The 16,265-nt window shown below is 39.4% G+C and overlaps 1 protein-coding gene across 2 annotated transcripts in view; it reads left to right on the top strand.

Annotated features, from left to right (window-relative positions):
• dmd (dystrophin) overlaps positions 1-16,265 on the top strand; it is a 1,291,331-nt gene that overhangs the window by 272,356 nt on the left and 1,002,710 nt on the right. For both annotated transcript variants that reach the window (XM_048602828.1, XM_048602824.1), the window contains exons 15-17: positions 3,227-3,350; positions 4,084-4,171; positions 14,399-14,643. In XM_048602828.1, the coding sequence (XP_048458785.1) occupies positions 3,227-3,350; positions 4,084-4,171; positions 14,399-14,643 (457 nt within the window). The remainder of the gene's footprint in view (positions 1-3,226; positions 3,351-4,083; positions 4,172-14,398; positions 14,644-16,265) is intronic.

Genomic DNA, 16,265 nt, shown 5'->3' with positions numbered 1-16,265 from the left:
TTATGCTGCTATGCATACGCAGTAAGTCCTGGAACATGTGGAGAATTGTCATTCTGAGAATTCATTGCAACACCACATGAAAGCATTCAACAACCCTGCCCCAAAAAGATAAGTTAGCTTTATTTCACATCATAGAACATAGGACAGTTAGGCCTTTCAGCCTATGTCTGTGCCAACTATGATGCCATTCTAAACTAATCCCATCTGCCTCCACCTGATCCAAATCCCTCTATTTTCTGCCTGTTTGTGTGTCTGTCTGAAAGCTTCTTAAATGTTGTGATCATACCTGTATCATCCACCTCCCCGGGAGCAGATTCCAGCTCCCTACCACGTTCTGCACAAAAAACTTGCCTTGTGCATCACCTTTTAAACTTTTCCCTTCTCACTTTAAACATATGCCTCTTTGTATTTGACATTTCCACCCAAAATAGACTCCGACTATCCATCCCTATCCATGCCTCTCATAGTTTTATATGCTTCTATCACATCAATCCTCAGCCTGCAACACTCGAGCAAAAACGATCAAAGTTTATCCAACCTCTCCTTAAAGCTAATATACTTCAATCCACGCAACATCCCGGTAAACCTTTTTTGCACCCTCTTCAAAGCCTCCACCTCTTTCCTATAGTTTGGGGAACAGAACTCTAAACTCCAGTTGTGGCCTGATTAACATTTTATACAGCTGCAACATGACTTGCCAACTTTTATATTCAATACCTTGACTAATGAAGACAAGAGTACCAAATGCCTTCTTTACCACCGTATTCACTTGTTTTGCCACTTTCAAGGAGCTGTGGACTTGCAACACAAGATCTCTCTGTAGATCAATGCTCCTAAGGGTCCTGCCATTTACTGTATACTTTCCTTTTGCATTTGACCTCCCAAATTCAACTCCATCTGCCACTTCTCCAACTGATCTATTACTGTTCAATCCTTTGATAACCTTCTTCACTATCCAGAGCTCCTGCAATTTCCGTGCCATCTGCAAACTTAATAATCAGACAACCAACGTTTTCATCCAAATCATTCATAGAAATTACAAACAACAGAGATCCCAGCACTGATCCTCGTGGAACAACACTGGTCACAGACCTCCAGTCAGAAAAGTACCCCTCCACAACTACCCTCTGTCTTGTCTGACAGTACCAATTTTGTATGTGATACTGGTTAGCTAAAAATCTGTACTCCACTGTGATGCATTTAGCAGCAGGCAGAGCCTACCTTCTCCAGTGCTTTGAAAGGCATCATTGGCTGCATGAGGATTACAAGTTTTTTCCATGATGCTGAATGACGTTTAGTGCACGTAAGTCACTTTTCCAGTACTGCATGTCAACTCTGAGTTGCACAGCAACCTGAAGGGACTTTATTCCCTTAATGTCCAGTTGATGCATGACCATCTGCAGCATATCATACAGTTCACAGCCCAGTATCCTGGCAGCAATCATGCAGCAGTCCACTCTGCTATCTGCTTTTAAACTGCCAGGACAAACTGGGTGACCAGTGTAAACACTGGCTCATGACTCCACTGTACAATCTGAGCAGCATGCACATAATGAGAGCCATGTTGCCACACACAGTCTGAACAAATGGACAACTGGGTTGCTGAATCAAAGTTCCCACTGGCTTAGCCCTGGAGTTCTCAGCAATTCTGTGGTTAAAAGTAGCGGGAATCTGCAAAGTGTTGCTAATGTAGAGGTACAATGTTGGCAGTTTTTAAAATAATTGTTCATGGGCTGTGGATGGGCCAGCATGTATGGCCCATCCCTAATTGCCCCTAGATCTGGGTGGCTTCTCGGGCCATTTCAAAGTGCAGGTAAGAATAAAGTACATTGCTGTGGGTATGGAGTCAGATGTAGGTAAGGATGGCAGATTGCCTTCCCTAAGACAATTAACAAACCTTCAAACTTTGAAATTGTCCCCTGCATCCCAAAATCTAGATTGCTAATGTATATCAGGAAAAGCAATTCTGACCACAAGGAACTCCATTACAAACCCCTCTGCTGCCTAAAAAAATACCCATTGACCATATTCTCTGTTCCCTTTCACTCAGCCAATTTTGTATCCATGTTGCTGGTATTCCTTTTATTCCATGACCTAGAACTTTCCTCACAAGTCTGTTCTGTGGCAGAGTGTCAAAAGTCTTCTGAAAGTCCATATATACCACATGAACAGTGGTACCCTCATTAAGCCTTTCTGTTAACTCTTCAAAACAAAAACATCAAGTTAATTAAACGTGATTTCTGTAGAAATCAGCTCCAGAAAATCTTTGTGTCAGGTGAGGTGCTACAATCACTTAAATGATCAGGCAGCACTTGGATTGCCATACAATCTATCTCAGAAGACAGCCCTGCATCTATTGAGATCCTCATGCCAATTTTTAGGAAATAATCTAGTTTGGCCCCACTGAGTTTGATGTCGCAACTATGTGTATGGGTATCAAGGAATGTAACACTGGAATAAAAGCCGAATGCAGTGGATGCTGGAGATCTGAAATTTAAAAAGAAACAAAATACTAGAGAAACTCAGCAGGCCTGACAGCATCTGTGGAGAGGGAAGCAAGAGTTAATATTTTGCATCCAATATGCCTCTTCTTCGGAACTGAGGTAACATTGACCTTGGCCCACTGTGTACATTGATATGATGAGATTGTAGCAATTTTATCACGTTATTTCCGGTGTTACGATGTTAAACAGATTTTTTTATGCAACAACCGCAGACCCTATTAAAGCAAGGTCGCCAACATTTCATAGATTGTCCTTCGTGACTGGAAGTAAGAATGCCTTTATCCAGTGATTCAACGTATGCATTTTGGGCAGAGTGGTAGGTTAGGGAGGGGTTGTCTGGCACAGTGGGGCTAGGATGGTGGAACCCCAGGCTCTTTCACTGACCAGTAGCCTGTAGGTCTGAACGTACTGGGCTACGTATTGGGCCCAAGCCTCCCTTATTGAATTGGAGCAGAGTATTATAAGACCCTTAATTATCCACTTCAGGGCCTCAATTCGACATGGGCAGGCATCCACTTGACATGTCCCACTGTTGCTGATAAAACATGGCACTAGGTGGGCTGGGAGTGGGCATACTGCCAACAGCGTGGCATCCTAGTTTATGCATCCACCTTGTTTTTCCATCCGTGGATGACATGTAAAATTCAGCCCTGTATTCTGAACAGAAACACAAGGAGAAGTGTTGACAAGCTTTTATGGACGATTGGCGGTTCTTTCTGCAGGTTTGATGTTGATACAACAGAGCTGCACAGCTGGATGACTCGATCAGAAGCTATCCTTCAAAGTCCAGAGTTTGCAATCTACCGGAAAGAAGGAAATATCTCGGATCTTCAGGAAAAAGTTCATGTATGTCAAGTATTCAGTATGTAAAAGATAATAAGTGAAATCTACAAATCAAATGACTATTTTGTGATAAAGGTTGATGTAATAAGATATCTCAGATTCTGATAGTATTTTGGCAACGCCAAGATTAAATTTTGACAGTCACGAGATTAGTGAAATTTAAAAATTATGTTCAAATATTAGACCTCAGGATAGGACTTTATATATCAGCTTTTAATATGTCTGCCTTCTAATCAGTACGTTATTATCTCAGGTTAAGTTTAGCTCAGGGAATGGTGATTGTAATTTGCAGCTCAGTTGCAATGGAGTTAGGCCAGCAAAACGAAATGAGCTATTCATGGGAAATCGGAAAACTGTTATTTGCTGAGTTGACGCATGCTTGTTTGAAGTTTGGATTCAGGCAGTAATGAAAGCATGCAACAATTTCTGTCAGCCTCCCACAGTCTCAATGATTTACCCCATTAACTTATCTAGGAGTGCTGTGTCAGTGTAAATCTTGTTTCAGAAACTGATATCATACATTTAATAGAGGTATTAATCTTGTTGCAAACACGTGCTGGTCTGTTATGATGTCTCACATGTCCTGAAGTTACATGTTCAACACATGACAAAAGGAATATCTTTAGATCCAAATCAATTCAGCCTTAGGGTAACCTTTTGTGCTTATTTGGGGAATGTCATTTTTCTTTTGCCCCTTAAAATATGTGACAGGGAAGCTCATTTTCGTATCTTGTAGGCTATCGAGAAGGAGAAACCTGAAAAGTACAGAAAATTGCAGGATGCCAGCAGATCAGCTCAAGCCCTGGTGGAACAGATGATGAATGGTAATTATATGCAAATTGATTCAGATAATCTTCTTGGGGATTTGTGCTTCACACAAACTCAGATTTATCACACAGGAGATGGTAGCAAACTGCAATCTGAAAGCAAACACAAACTTCACAGTGTACATTTAGGAGAATATTCATTCAAGTTTGATGTATACATTAAGCAACCTGATTGAAAGTGAACTGACAAGTTGTAAAAATTAACACACATTGTAAATTATGCTATCAAAAAGCAAGGCTTGGTTTTATTATGTTTCACTTTAGATGAAGGGATTCTGCTGTATGTTCACAATGATTACTGAGAGTAGATACACTGACAAAACACAATAGAATTTCCGAAGTGTTTCTCACTACCTTCCCTTGTCATTTTGTTGGAAGATCTAAGAAACACTGAGGAAACATTGAATGTTCAGTACAATAAACTCAGTGTCTTTATCCTACCTTTTATAGACACACCATTGTGTCAACAACATTTCCTGAATTGTATGGAAAAGCAATGGTTTGGGATTTGTCTAACTATTCAGATGAGACAATATCAGTGTGTATCAGATCACGTGGTTCAAATCTGGGAACATTCTGTGTGTTACTCTTGCAGGTTACGTACACTGATACAATTTGTGTTTTGAAACAGTAAAAAAAAATTCTTAAAATAAAGCAGTAAGGGTGGGCAGTAATGCAGGGAGGTTGAGCTAAAATGGAGGTTCAATCATTATCTTGTTGAATGAGGAACAGACTTGAACAGCCAAATGACCTGCATCCAGTTCCTAATTCATATCATCCTCTGTATTTGGGAGTGTGTTCTAAGTTACTTATTCATAAGCTCTTGATGTGTTAACTATAAAATATACTGAAATTTAACAAGAAATATATCATTTGGAAAGACAAAGATTAATCAAGGAGAAATGGCATGACTAGTTCAAGGCAAATTATGTCTGACTACTTGATTAAATTCCTTTTTGGGAAATAGGGAAGGATGACCAAAGTAGATGTTTTAATTATATGGACTTTTGAAAGGCATTTGACAGAGTTCTGTCCCAGGAGGTTTGTTGGGATGATGGAAACCAATTGTGTTCAGGGAGAGTGGCAGTGTCGATGTGGAATTAGTTCAGTCACAGGAGCAGAAAATTCTGTTTCATGAATGTTTCATGCTGGGAGACTCATGCTTGACAACTCACGTTGCCAAGAGTTGGTTAAGAGCCCTTCACTCTTTATTTAAGTTTCTAAACAATGTCAAACTCAGATGTAGGGAGCAGCATTATTGTGTTTGCAGAGGTTACAAGAGCCCAAGATGTCAGAGCTTGAGTAGGCCACTTGAGTCCTCAAACTTGCTCTGCCATTCACCAGGATTATAGTTGATCTTTTATCTCAGCTTCACTTTACTGCACTATAACTATACCTCTTAATTGCCTTAGTATCCAAAAATCCATTGACCTCTGTCCAAAATATACTCTATGATTAAGCATTCATCACTTTCCAGAGTATGGCATTTTGAATGGAGAAATTTCTCCTCTTGATCCTTAATGGCTGACCCTTATTCTGTTACTATGTGTATTTTACAATATCTACATTGTCACATCCCTTAAAATTGTATGTATTTGAATTAGATCACCTCTTATTGTTGTAATCTTGAGCAGATATACGGCCTAGTTTACTTACTGTCTGCTCATACAACTGTCCCATACCCCAATAATCTGTCTATTGAATTTTGTTACACTCCATCTAGGGCAAGTACTTTTTTTTTATCTGGAAACAAAAATTGTGTCTAGTAATCCCATCTGTGGCGTTTTGAATGCCATACACAATGTTGGTAAGTATTTGTTAGTCTTACATTCCAGAGAGGATGTTTTCCTCCATGGGGGAGTCTGGTACTGAGGGGCACAAGGTCAAAGTAAGGGCATCTCATTTAAGGTGAGGAATTTCTCTTCGGAGAGTCTTTAATCTCCGGATTTCTCTGCCACAAAGGTCATGGAAGCTGGGTCTTGGAATATATGTCTAGTTGAGTTAAATGGATTCTTGATCAAAAAGGGAGTGCAGGGTTTTGTGGGACAGCAGAAAAGTAAAGGTCTCAATTGGATGAGCCATGACCTTACTGAATGGCAGAGCAGGCTTGATAGTTTAAATTCCTGCTCCTATTTCTTATGGTGACTACGTTGCAGATTCAGATTCATCCTTGCCATGTTCCTTTTCCATGAGAAGCATTGGTCAGTATTTATTCAGGCTGCATTCTTCATCAATATCTGTAGTTTTGTATCGAATGCTGGATGTTATGATCAATTCCAATATTTAGCTTTCGTAGGGATTTCATTCATCTGCAATGAAGATGAAAATAAATCTGCAGACCTCCGTAAGTGACCATTAAACTTATGTAAATAAAGATATTGAGTTCTTCAATGGACCATATAACCAACAGTGAAAAGGTTCCAGGGATGATGAAATAAATTATTTATTCATGATGTGATCTTGTGCTAATACTAGAGAGCCAAGGTTTGCTGAAAGACAAATCGTCTTAAATGAATATGTAGCCAATTTGTGGAAAGGTTGGATGTAGGCATCATGCTGGCCACTATGAAGAAACTCTGGGTTACTGTAGCAAAAATCTGGTGTGCTTGTTTTTCTTGAGGCTAGAATGGAAATACTGCATTGTCTAACTCAACCATCTCTTTCCAGGCCATGCTAAATGTCACCCACTAGAAACAATGCCATTCATATCAAAAGAAGCATTGCCTCTTTGGAGAACATTCCTCAGTAGCTGCTCTCAGTCAAGGGAACATTTCCCCCTGTCTTTGATAATTGATTTCTTATACAGTGAAGACATGTACCAACATCAGTCAGAAGGAAGTTTCTCCGTCAGAATAGAAAGTACAAGTTGGGGTTTATAATAGTGCTCCTGTTAATAATTTCTGAAAAGAGAGAAATTGGCAAAGCTTTTTGTCTTGCACTCATCAGAACCAATGCAAGGATTGCCAATTTCAGACAATTACAATGATTTGTAATACACAAGTACTAATTGGTCGGAAAAGAAAATTCTGGTTGATATGTCACCATGGAGAAAGCAGTATGAATTGCAGGCTTTAAGGCTCTTGAGTAATTTACAAAGGGCTCAAGCCTGAACACATTCCTTTTGATTGCAGGGAATAGGTTTCTGCATATCAATTTGTGTCATGTCTCGCAAGTGTAGACTAGCTTGACTGTCTCAAATTGGTTGCTGGTGTAGCTTTGAGGCACTCAGATTGTTTAACAAGGACTGCCCAATCACAGAATCACATTGATCAGCAGATGGTTGTTTTTGGTTTTGCAAGTGTTAGCTAGTTGATGATCAGTTCTACATGAAAAACACAAGTTTTCTTTGAACCTTGCACTTCCAACCCATCAGGTTTTATAAGAAATAGAAATTGGGAAGTCTTGCTAACAGTACATAAGGCGCTCATTAGACCATAGCTGGAACTCTGTGCAATTGTGGTTTTTACAAGGGATTTAGATAATTATATGGAGAGAGAGCATTTGTGGGGCTACAGGATAAAGAACGAGGAGGGCAACAAGTTGAATTGCTCTTCCCGAGAGCAGGTACAAACAACATCCTCCTGTGCTGTAATCATTGTATGATTCAATTACTTTTGATATGTAAGTGCCATTGCAACATAGGGAATGCAACAGTTAATTTGTGCACAGCAAATTCTCATAAACAGCAATATGGTAATGACATAGGACTGAAAGAAAGCAGTTAATAAAGCATATAGAATCCTGGTCTTTATAAGTTGGGACATGGAGTACAAAAGAAAGCAAGTTTTAATGGATCGTTCATAAAACACTGATTCGGCTACAACTGGACAACGTGTCCACACTTGGATATGATACTTTAGGAAGAAGGATGGGAAGCATTCGCAAGTGTGTAAAAAAGATCCATGAGAACAGTTCCAGAGATGAGCAACTCCTGGTCTGTGGGTGGAAGAAATTGGAGCTGCTTTTAAAGAACTGAAACTTATGAGGAAATTTGATAGAGATGCTGAAAATCATGAGTGGTCTAGACAGAGTAACTAGGAAGAAATGTTCCCATTGACATCAATTTTGTGAATCAGAAAGTTCTGATATCACGAGATTGGAAAAAGAGGGAATGGTAACGTGAGAGAGAGTTTCATTATGCAATGAATGGTAAGTGTCTTGAATGCACTGCTTGAGCGTATGACGGAGGTAGATCTATACTTGGCAATCAAAAAAAATAAAACAATCATCTGAAAAGACTTTTTTTAGCTAGCGCTATAGGGAAAAGGCAAGGGACTGGGGCTCATTGATTTGCATGAGAAGCACAGACACAGTGAGCTGAATAGCTGCCTCTTGCGAGGGAAGCATTTTATAAATTTTTTTACAATCTTGCCGAGGACATCCACTTTTTCTTAAATCGAGCTGTGGAATCTTCAACATTAGTCTAACATCTATGTTAATATCTAACAAAAGTGGGATATCAGTCTAACATCTAAGCCAACACAGGTTTTGTGCTTAAGTTACTGGGGTCAGACTTGAACTCTCAATTTCTCAAAGATGTCAATGCTCCCATTGAATGGCATTTGACACTAAACATAGTTGCAAGCAAGGCTATAAAAAGTTGTTTCAACCCATTCTGACCTTGCATTACACTGAAGGACGTTCTGTAACTTATCTTTTTATCTTCAATCAAGCTTTAGTTAATTGTCTATGAAGTCCACATCCTCTTTCCTGATGCCTAATAAATTCAATAACCCAAGGGAAATGACCATAGATTATCATTTTCTTGGAAAATTGTTTAGATTCCTCTCCAGGGAAGAAAATACCTTTTAGTATTTAAATTCTTTATTTCCAAAACTAAAACAAATAGAAAGTCTTTAATTAATTTCAAGAATAAATTTAAAATGGAAAGGAAGAAGAATCCTGATATGACATGATATGACAGGCCTTGGCTCTCTGTGAGAAGGGCTGTGAGTGTTTTTTTAAGAAATTAACTTTGTTTTGTTTTCCTGAGGATATTCTGTAAATGATTATGCCATAGTAAAGATTTTCCTCCTGTCCAACTGGTCAATTTTTCTTAAATTTGAGAGAGAAAATGCACCATTTCTAACTTTGATGTGAACTCAAAATAGAAATGATCAAAAATTTGTATTTAAAAAGTTAAAATATTATTATTTATTCTACTTTACTTTCTTCCCTTGTTCAAAGTCAGTTAAAAAAAATCCACTCCAAGACAGACTGTCATTGAGTGACTAATGGGAATTCGACGATCTGATCTTTGTCACTGCTCTTGAGCTTACTAAGTTTGCTCGTCAACAGTGACTGCACTTGAAAAATGATTCATTGATTGGGAAGCACTTTGGGATGAGAACTTGAAAGGTACTATATAAAAGAAAATTTATCCTTTTTAGTCATTATTCGACAATGGTGCACGCACCATGTCAAGAGCTGTCATCCTCATTGAAAGCAGACTCTGGGAGTATTTGGGTGGCGTTGGGGAGCATGGTGAGTTGGTAAGAAAGCAAACATTTTTGATGAAAGGTTTCGAGTATGTTTTATATTTGAGTATGCTTTAAAAAATATAAAGTTTAGGGTGTAGAGAATCATCTGGGAATGGATGTTGCAAAATAAAATGATGCAGCACATAACAGTGGCCATGGGAATAGTATTGTTTGAGATTCTTGAGCACCCAAGTACTGCAACAGAGGCCATTGACTCGACATGTCAAGGGGGCTAGGAATAAAACACCAGAAGCAAAATTCTCTCAAAATGAGAAACTTGAAGGATGGAGACACTCCATGGTAATGAAGGCTTTTTACAGGGTATATCTAAAGAAGATCTTTCCAGTTATAAGGGATACCATTGGCCATAATTATAATTAGCCACTAATTATTGCAGGAAGGGATTAAGGACAGATTTATATACCCAAAGAGTTGTAAAAATGTGGAGCACACTAGCACCAGGACAAATAGCATAGATGAGCTTGTTGCTTGGGCTAGTTGTGGAAAGGTGGCCAAGAGCTTAGATGGAGACAACCACAAGCGAAGGTCATTTGGACATGTATCAGACAATAAATTAAACATAGTTTATGAGGACTGAAGATTGTAAACCAGCAAGCAAACAATTGTTTTTTTAAAAAGTGAAGTACCAGTCTGAAAGATCTTCAGCAATGAGGGTGATAATCATTGTATAACTGACTATTGTTCAGATTAAGAATCTAATGCTGTAATAATCAGGGTCAATATGTAACAACTGTCCAGTATAATAACATTCATAAATATCTAACAGAGTAGCACCATGAATAGTCTGGCTGCTGTCTCCTTGCTCCTTGGACATGTGGGCAGCAGCGACTTCAAGTGCTAACTGTTCCTTGAGTCCCTGTTGGTAGTTCTCCTACATGGATGCCATGCACAGCTTCATTTTTTTCAGCCATCCAACCTCCAAAGTGAAAACCGCCAAAGTTTGCAGCTGTCCACAAAAAAAAGTCTCTTGTCCATGTAAACATCGTAGTCATGTAAAATACCTTCAGTGTGAAATCCGACTGGTGATTGAATGAGTCAAGGAAAGGGAAAATACAGTGGATTTGCTCACAGCATGACTTACTGGGCTGGATTGCCAACTGCTGGTAACGGAGAGAGAAAGATTAATCCCTTATTACAGGCGTGGCGAAATTTAAAAAGAAGTCACTGCAGTGAAATGCACATTGGGCAATTAGAACATGATCGGAGTGAGATTGTAGGTGAATTGTAGGAACAGAGGTAGCTGGGAGTGAACAAACAGTAAAACAAACCTAATTGTTTTGAAAAGCAGGGAATGGGTAAGTCCCAATCAATTACCCCAAAGGAGGAAATTAAAGAAATTGAGTTGCAGCAATTTATTTTATTTGAGTATGTTAACTCAATCCGCAAACCGGGTATGAAACTGGACAGTGATATGGTTTGTACGGTCTCCCTGTTGTAGGAAGGATGTTCTGAAGCTTGAAAGGGTTCAGAAAAGATTTACAGCGTTGGAGGGTTTGAGCTATAGAGAGAGGCTGAATTGGCCGGGGCTATTGTTTCTGGAGCATCGGAGGCTGAGAGGTTTATAAAATCATGTGGGGCATGGATAGGGTGAATAGCCAAGGTCTTTTTACCAGGGTAGCAGAGTCCAAAACTAGAGGGCATAGGTTTACAGTGAGAGAGGAAAGATTTAAAAGGGACCTAAGGGGCAACTTTTTCACGCAGAATGTGGTGCATATATGGAATGAGCTGCCAGAGGAAGTAGTGGAGTCTGGTACAATTACAGGATTTAAGAGGTATCTGGATGGGTACATGAATAGGAAGAGTTTAGAGGGAAATGACCAAATGCTCCCAAATGGGAATAGATTAATTTAGGATATCCGGTGGGCATGGACAAGTTGGACCAAAAGGGTCTGTTTCCATGCTGTACACCTCTATGACTCTGTGATTGTATATAATAGATTTTTCCACTACCTGTTTTTCCAGCAGTCACTCTCTTTATGCTATTTTGAATAACTAATTTAAAAAGTGCAATAATAAAGGAACCAAATGAACTCCGTTTAACATGTAGTTGTCCCTTAAAGAGGACCCGTAACCTGGGTCAAATTACAAATGAAACTTAGCAAATTTATTAAAATTTAATGATGAAAGGCTTCATGCAGTGCACTGTACAATGCCTGTTCCCTGTCCAAGGCCACTCCTTGGACATCTCCGTAGAGGAGAGACAGGCAGTAAGGTCCAATGAAAGTCCTTGATCTTTCTTTTCTCCATTCTCCTCTTCTCCTTCTCTATCCCTCTTTTCCTATCTATCTATTTGTTTTTCTCACTCTTTCCTTCTTTCTTTCTTTCTCCCTCCCTTTCTTTTCCTGTCTTTCTGTTTTTCTATTTTTTCCCTTTCAGTCTTACCCTCCCCCCATCTCCCTTACCGTCTCTTCCTGCTTACCTCTTTTGCCCTCACTATCGCTCTCCTCTCAAATTGCCACCATCCTGTTTAAGTGTAGGAAGCTACTGTGCCTGCTTACCCGAGAGGAAAGTCATTTCCTGGTCTGACTGAATGAGTCTCTTGCAGTTAGCAGGATGTTATTAGTTGCTCACAAACAGTAAAACATAACTTCCATAATATGATGGGCGCCGTCCTGAATTTTAGGTGGCCAGGGAGTTGTTTCTGCACTGCAGATAGGAGTTGTGCCTTATGATTGTGTTATCCCCGATGTACTAGACTCTGAGGGAATTGCCTGGGAAATTGAAATTTCCGATTGGCAATTCATCTGTGCCTGGATCATTCGGAAAGTACCCACATCAACTGGAAAATTCAGAGTTTGCTGCAGCAGCTAAATTGCCTGGGAAAAGTTAGGCAATTAAAATCTAAGTAAAAAGAGTCAGACTCCTCCATAGAGATAGTAAGAACTGCTGATGCTGGAGTCAGAGATAACACAGTATGGAGCTGGAGGAACACAGCAGGCCAGGCAGCATCAGGGGAACAGGAAAGCTGATGTTTCGGGTCGGGACCCTTCTTCAGAAATGGGATCTCATAACTTGTCTAAGTCCTTCTGCAGTCTTCACGCTACCTGACCCTCCACCAATTTTTGTTTCATAGGACACCTATGCAGCCATGATTGAATGTACAGGGAGGCGATGGCCTAGTGGTATTATCGCTGGATTGTTAATCCAGAGACCCAGATAACATTCTGGGGACCTGGGTTCAAATCCCAGCACGGCAGATCGTGGAATTTGAATTCAATAAATATCTGGGATTAAGAATATAATGATGATCCATTGTCAATTGTTGGAAAAACCCACCTGGTTCACTAATGTCCTTTAAGGAGGGAAACTGCCATACTTACCTGGCATGGCCTACATGTGACTCCAGACCCAGAGCAACGTGGTTGACGCTTAACTGCCCTCTGGGCAATTAGGGATGGGCAATAAATGCTGCCTAGCCAGTGACGTCCGCATCCCATGAATGAATAAAGAAAAAAAAATGTGAGAACCAACCCAATGGACCAAACGGCCTCATTCTGCTGTGACATCATATGGTCTTATAGACAGGAACTGTTTGGTAAGGTGGAAGGCTTTTCATGTGACATGGATGTGTAGTTTTTCTAAATCACTGGTGCCAAGAAAATTAAATGCTTAACAGTATTAGATAGCATTATTTATTTGCTACTTCAACAAAGATGTTGTTAAAACAAACCGTTTAGTTGTGTTTAAATGGGTGAATGCCTGCGTTGATACACTCGAACAAAATAATAGACCTGCTGGTTGGGATTAAATGTCATTCACCAGAAACAATCATTTCTAGACTCTGCATCCACTGGCTTGGAAGGATTTTTCAGCTTTGTTTGGAGTTTGGTTTTCTTTTCATGCATATCTTTCTCAAATTTACATTAGATTATTAACATTTTAGTGAATTGCTTGTAGCTTGCAATAGATGGCTGCCCTGACTCGAAAAGAGTGCAGTGAAGCATGTGATCTGCTGTTGGTGAAATGAAAGAGTCGTTACTCATTCCCAAATAAATCTATGGCCATGGTTTAGGAAGAAAAGAGAACGTATATAATCATGAGGCTCCAGTCATCATTGTGTGGAACAACCTTAATGGTCCAATCTATCTTTTCTGGACTGTTTGAAAATCTTTCATTGCACACTTGTATTGAACACCCCCTGCAAGTGTTAATCTTATAATTTGGAGACTTTTTTCCGTGCTTTTGACTGTGCTTGGTAAACCAACACTATGTTTTAAATTATATAATCTTGTTCTGGAGTATATATTAACATGTTTATTTTGAAAATAGCTTGTTCAATGATACTCTAAATGTGAAACTTTTGTTTACACACTGTGGGTTGTGAATGGAAGAACATTGGATAAGATTTCAATTTCACATGCTTCCTTATGATCTCATTTTCAATCATATTAGTTCCTACCATTTCCACAATTTATGAAGGCCATGCAATGTATCTAAGTCAGACTGCAAATTAAAAGTATACATGGCTCAACAGTCATTGATTGCACAAGCATGAACTCTACCGTTATCAATAAACTTTTCAGACAGTCATTCAACATATTTAATGAAAATAATCTGCAGAATATGTTATAAATGTAGCTGGCATTTTTTTTATTTCTGGTGCAATTTGAATGTATATTTCTATACGGTCTTTTGAGAAGGCATTTCTGAAAATTTCTTTAAACACTGCCAGCCAAATAGCTGTTTTCCCTCATGTGTATTGTATATGTATTATTTTATTCAGAGGGGATCTCAACTGCTGACGACATCAAACAGGCTTCGGAACAACTCCAGAACCGCTGGGAGGAATTTTGTCAACTGTTGGTGGAGAGGATGGATTGGCTGCAGTATCAGAGCAAGATCATCACCGTCTCTTCCCAGCTACAGCAGCTTGATCAAGCTGTGATCTCTGCAGAAAGCTGGCTAAAAGCACAGCAGCCACCAGCTACTGAGTCAGATACTGCAAAGGTCCAATTGGAGAAATGCAAGGTGAGAACATTCAACAATTAGAAGGAAAGTTTGTTTTGCATATTTGGCATTTTATATTGTTTTATTCTGAACCACCTCATGATCACGGTGATATCCCACATGCAATGGACACAGGGACTCAACAGTTTTCCTCATGTTCAAGACAGTGCTCAAACAAGTGTCAGAGAAATTGTAAAACAGATCTAACTACAGACATGCTTGGTCATACTCATGAACAACATTATCTATAACTGGAGCAGTTCTTTTTAAAACTGCACAATTCTTTGAAAATATACAAGTTGAGTAAAAGTTCTGCCGTGTTGCTGAATAATGGCTCCATGGAATCCACTTTTTGAATTTATTCTCAAATATGGGTTTGGGCCAGCAATTACCCATGCAGTGAGTTCCTGTCTGTCCTTGATGTAGGAAGCTGCATGGTAGCCAGACATTGATTATATGGGGGAAAAGCAAAATTGGGTCTTTGGGATATATCTCTTGGTGCCTTTTATGGAATTCTCTGCCCCTGGAGAGGAAGAAGACAACTTGTATAGTTAACATGATCAGAATAAAATATTATTTGCTGCACTGAACCATAGCATTTTGCAATGAAGTTGCTTAAATTATTTACGGAATGAGTTGTACCCGGTAAAAATCCTGAAATACGTAGGGAGAATGCTTTAATCAAAAAGCCAAAGACATTAAGTACTTTGAATTAGTATGGCTAAAAATGACAGATACTAAGCACTTTCCATTCCTAATGGTGAGTGACCTGTCACAAGCCCCTTGCTTCACTGTTCATTTTCAATGCCAATTCAGTTCCCAAGATTTGTCACCCTCTGAATGAAGTAGTTCCTCTGCATCTCAGTCCTAAACAGCTTGCCTTTTCTTATGAAACTGTCCTCTTGTTCTAGTTCTACAACTATGTAAAAGATCGTTTCTGCATTTACTCTGTCCGTTGCTTTAAGAATTTTGTTAATTTCTAAGAGATTGCCTCTCATTCTTCTAAACTCTAGAGAAAACAGGATCAGTCTTCCCCATCTTTCCTTATGGGACAATCCCACCATCCCAGCAATGAGTCCAGTGACCCTCCGCAGCAATCTCTCTGTATCTTTATGGCAAGGGACCAGATGGCCTACAATACTTCGAATGCAGTGTTACCAGTTTTCGATACAATTGAATCAAGACTTCTTTGTTATTGTACTTGATAGCCTTTATCACAAAAGGCTATCATGTCACTTGCCAACTGAATGACTTGCTGCACCTACTTGCTAGTTTTCAGTGGCTTATGAACAAGAACACATGGGTCCCTTTGCACATCAACACTTTTTAATCTCTTACCTTTTCAGAAATGCTCTGCACCTCTATTCCTTCCACCAAGGATGCCCTAACACCTCTCCACATTATATACCAGCTGCCATGTCCGTGCCTAATCATTCAGCCTGCCTAACTTTCCATGAAGCTTTTTTTGCATCCTCCTCACAACTTACTATTCCACCAGGTTTTGTATCATCTACAAACTTGGAAATGGGTCCCTACATCTATATCATTGATCTAGATTGTGAATAGTGTGAGCCCAAGCCTGTGCTATCCCATTGATCTCAATATGCCAGCCTGAGAAAGGACCATTTATTGTTTCTTTTTAC

This window comes from Rhincodon typus, chromosome 11 (genome assembly GCF_021869965.1).
Source record: "Rhincodon typus isolate 14 chromosome 11, sRhiTyp1.1, whole genome shotgun sequence".
Classification (NCBI taxonomy): domain Eukaryota; kingdom Metazoa; phylum Chordata; class Chondrichthyes; order Orectolobiformes; family Rhincodontidae; genus Rhincodon; species Rhincodon typus.
This window is presented reverse-complemented; position numbering and strand designations above follow the sequence as displayed.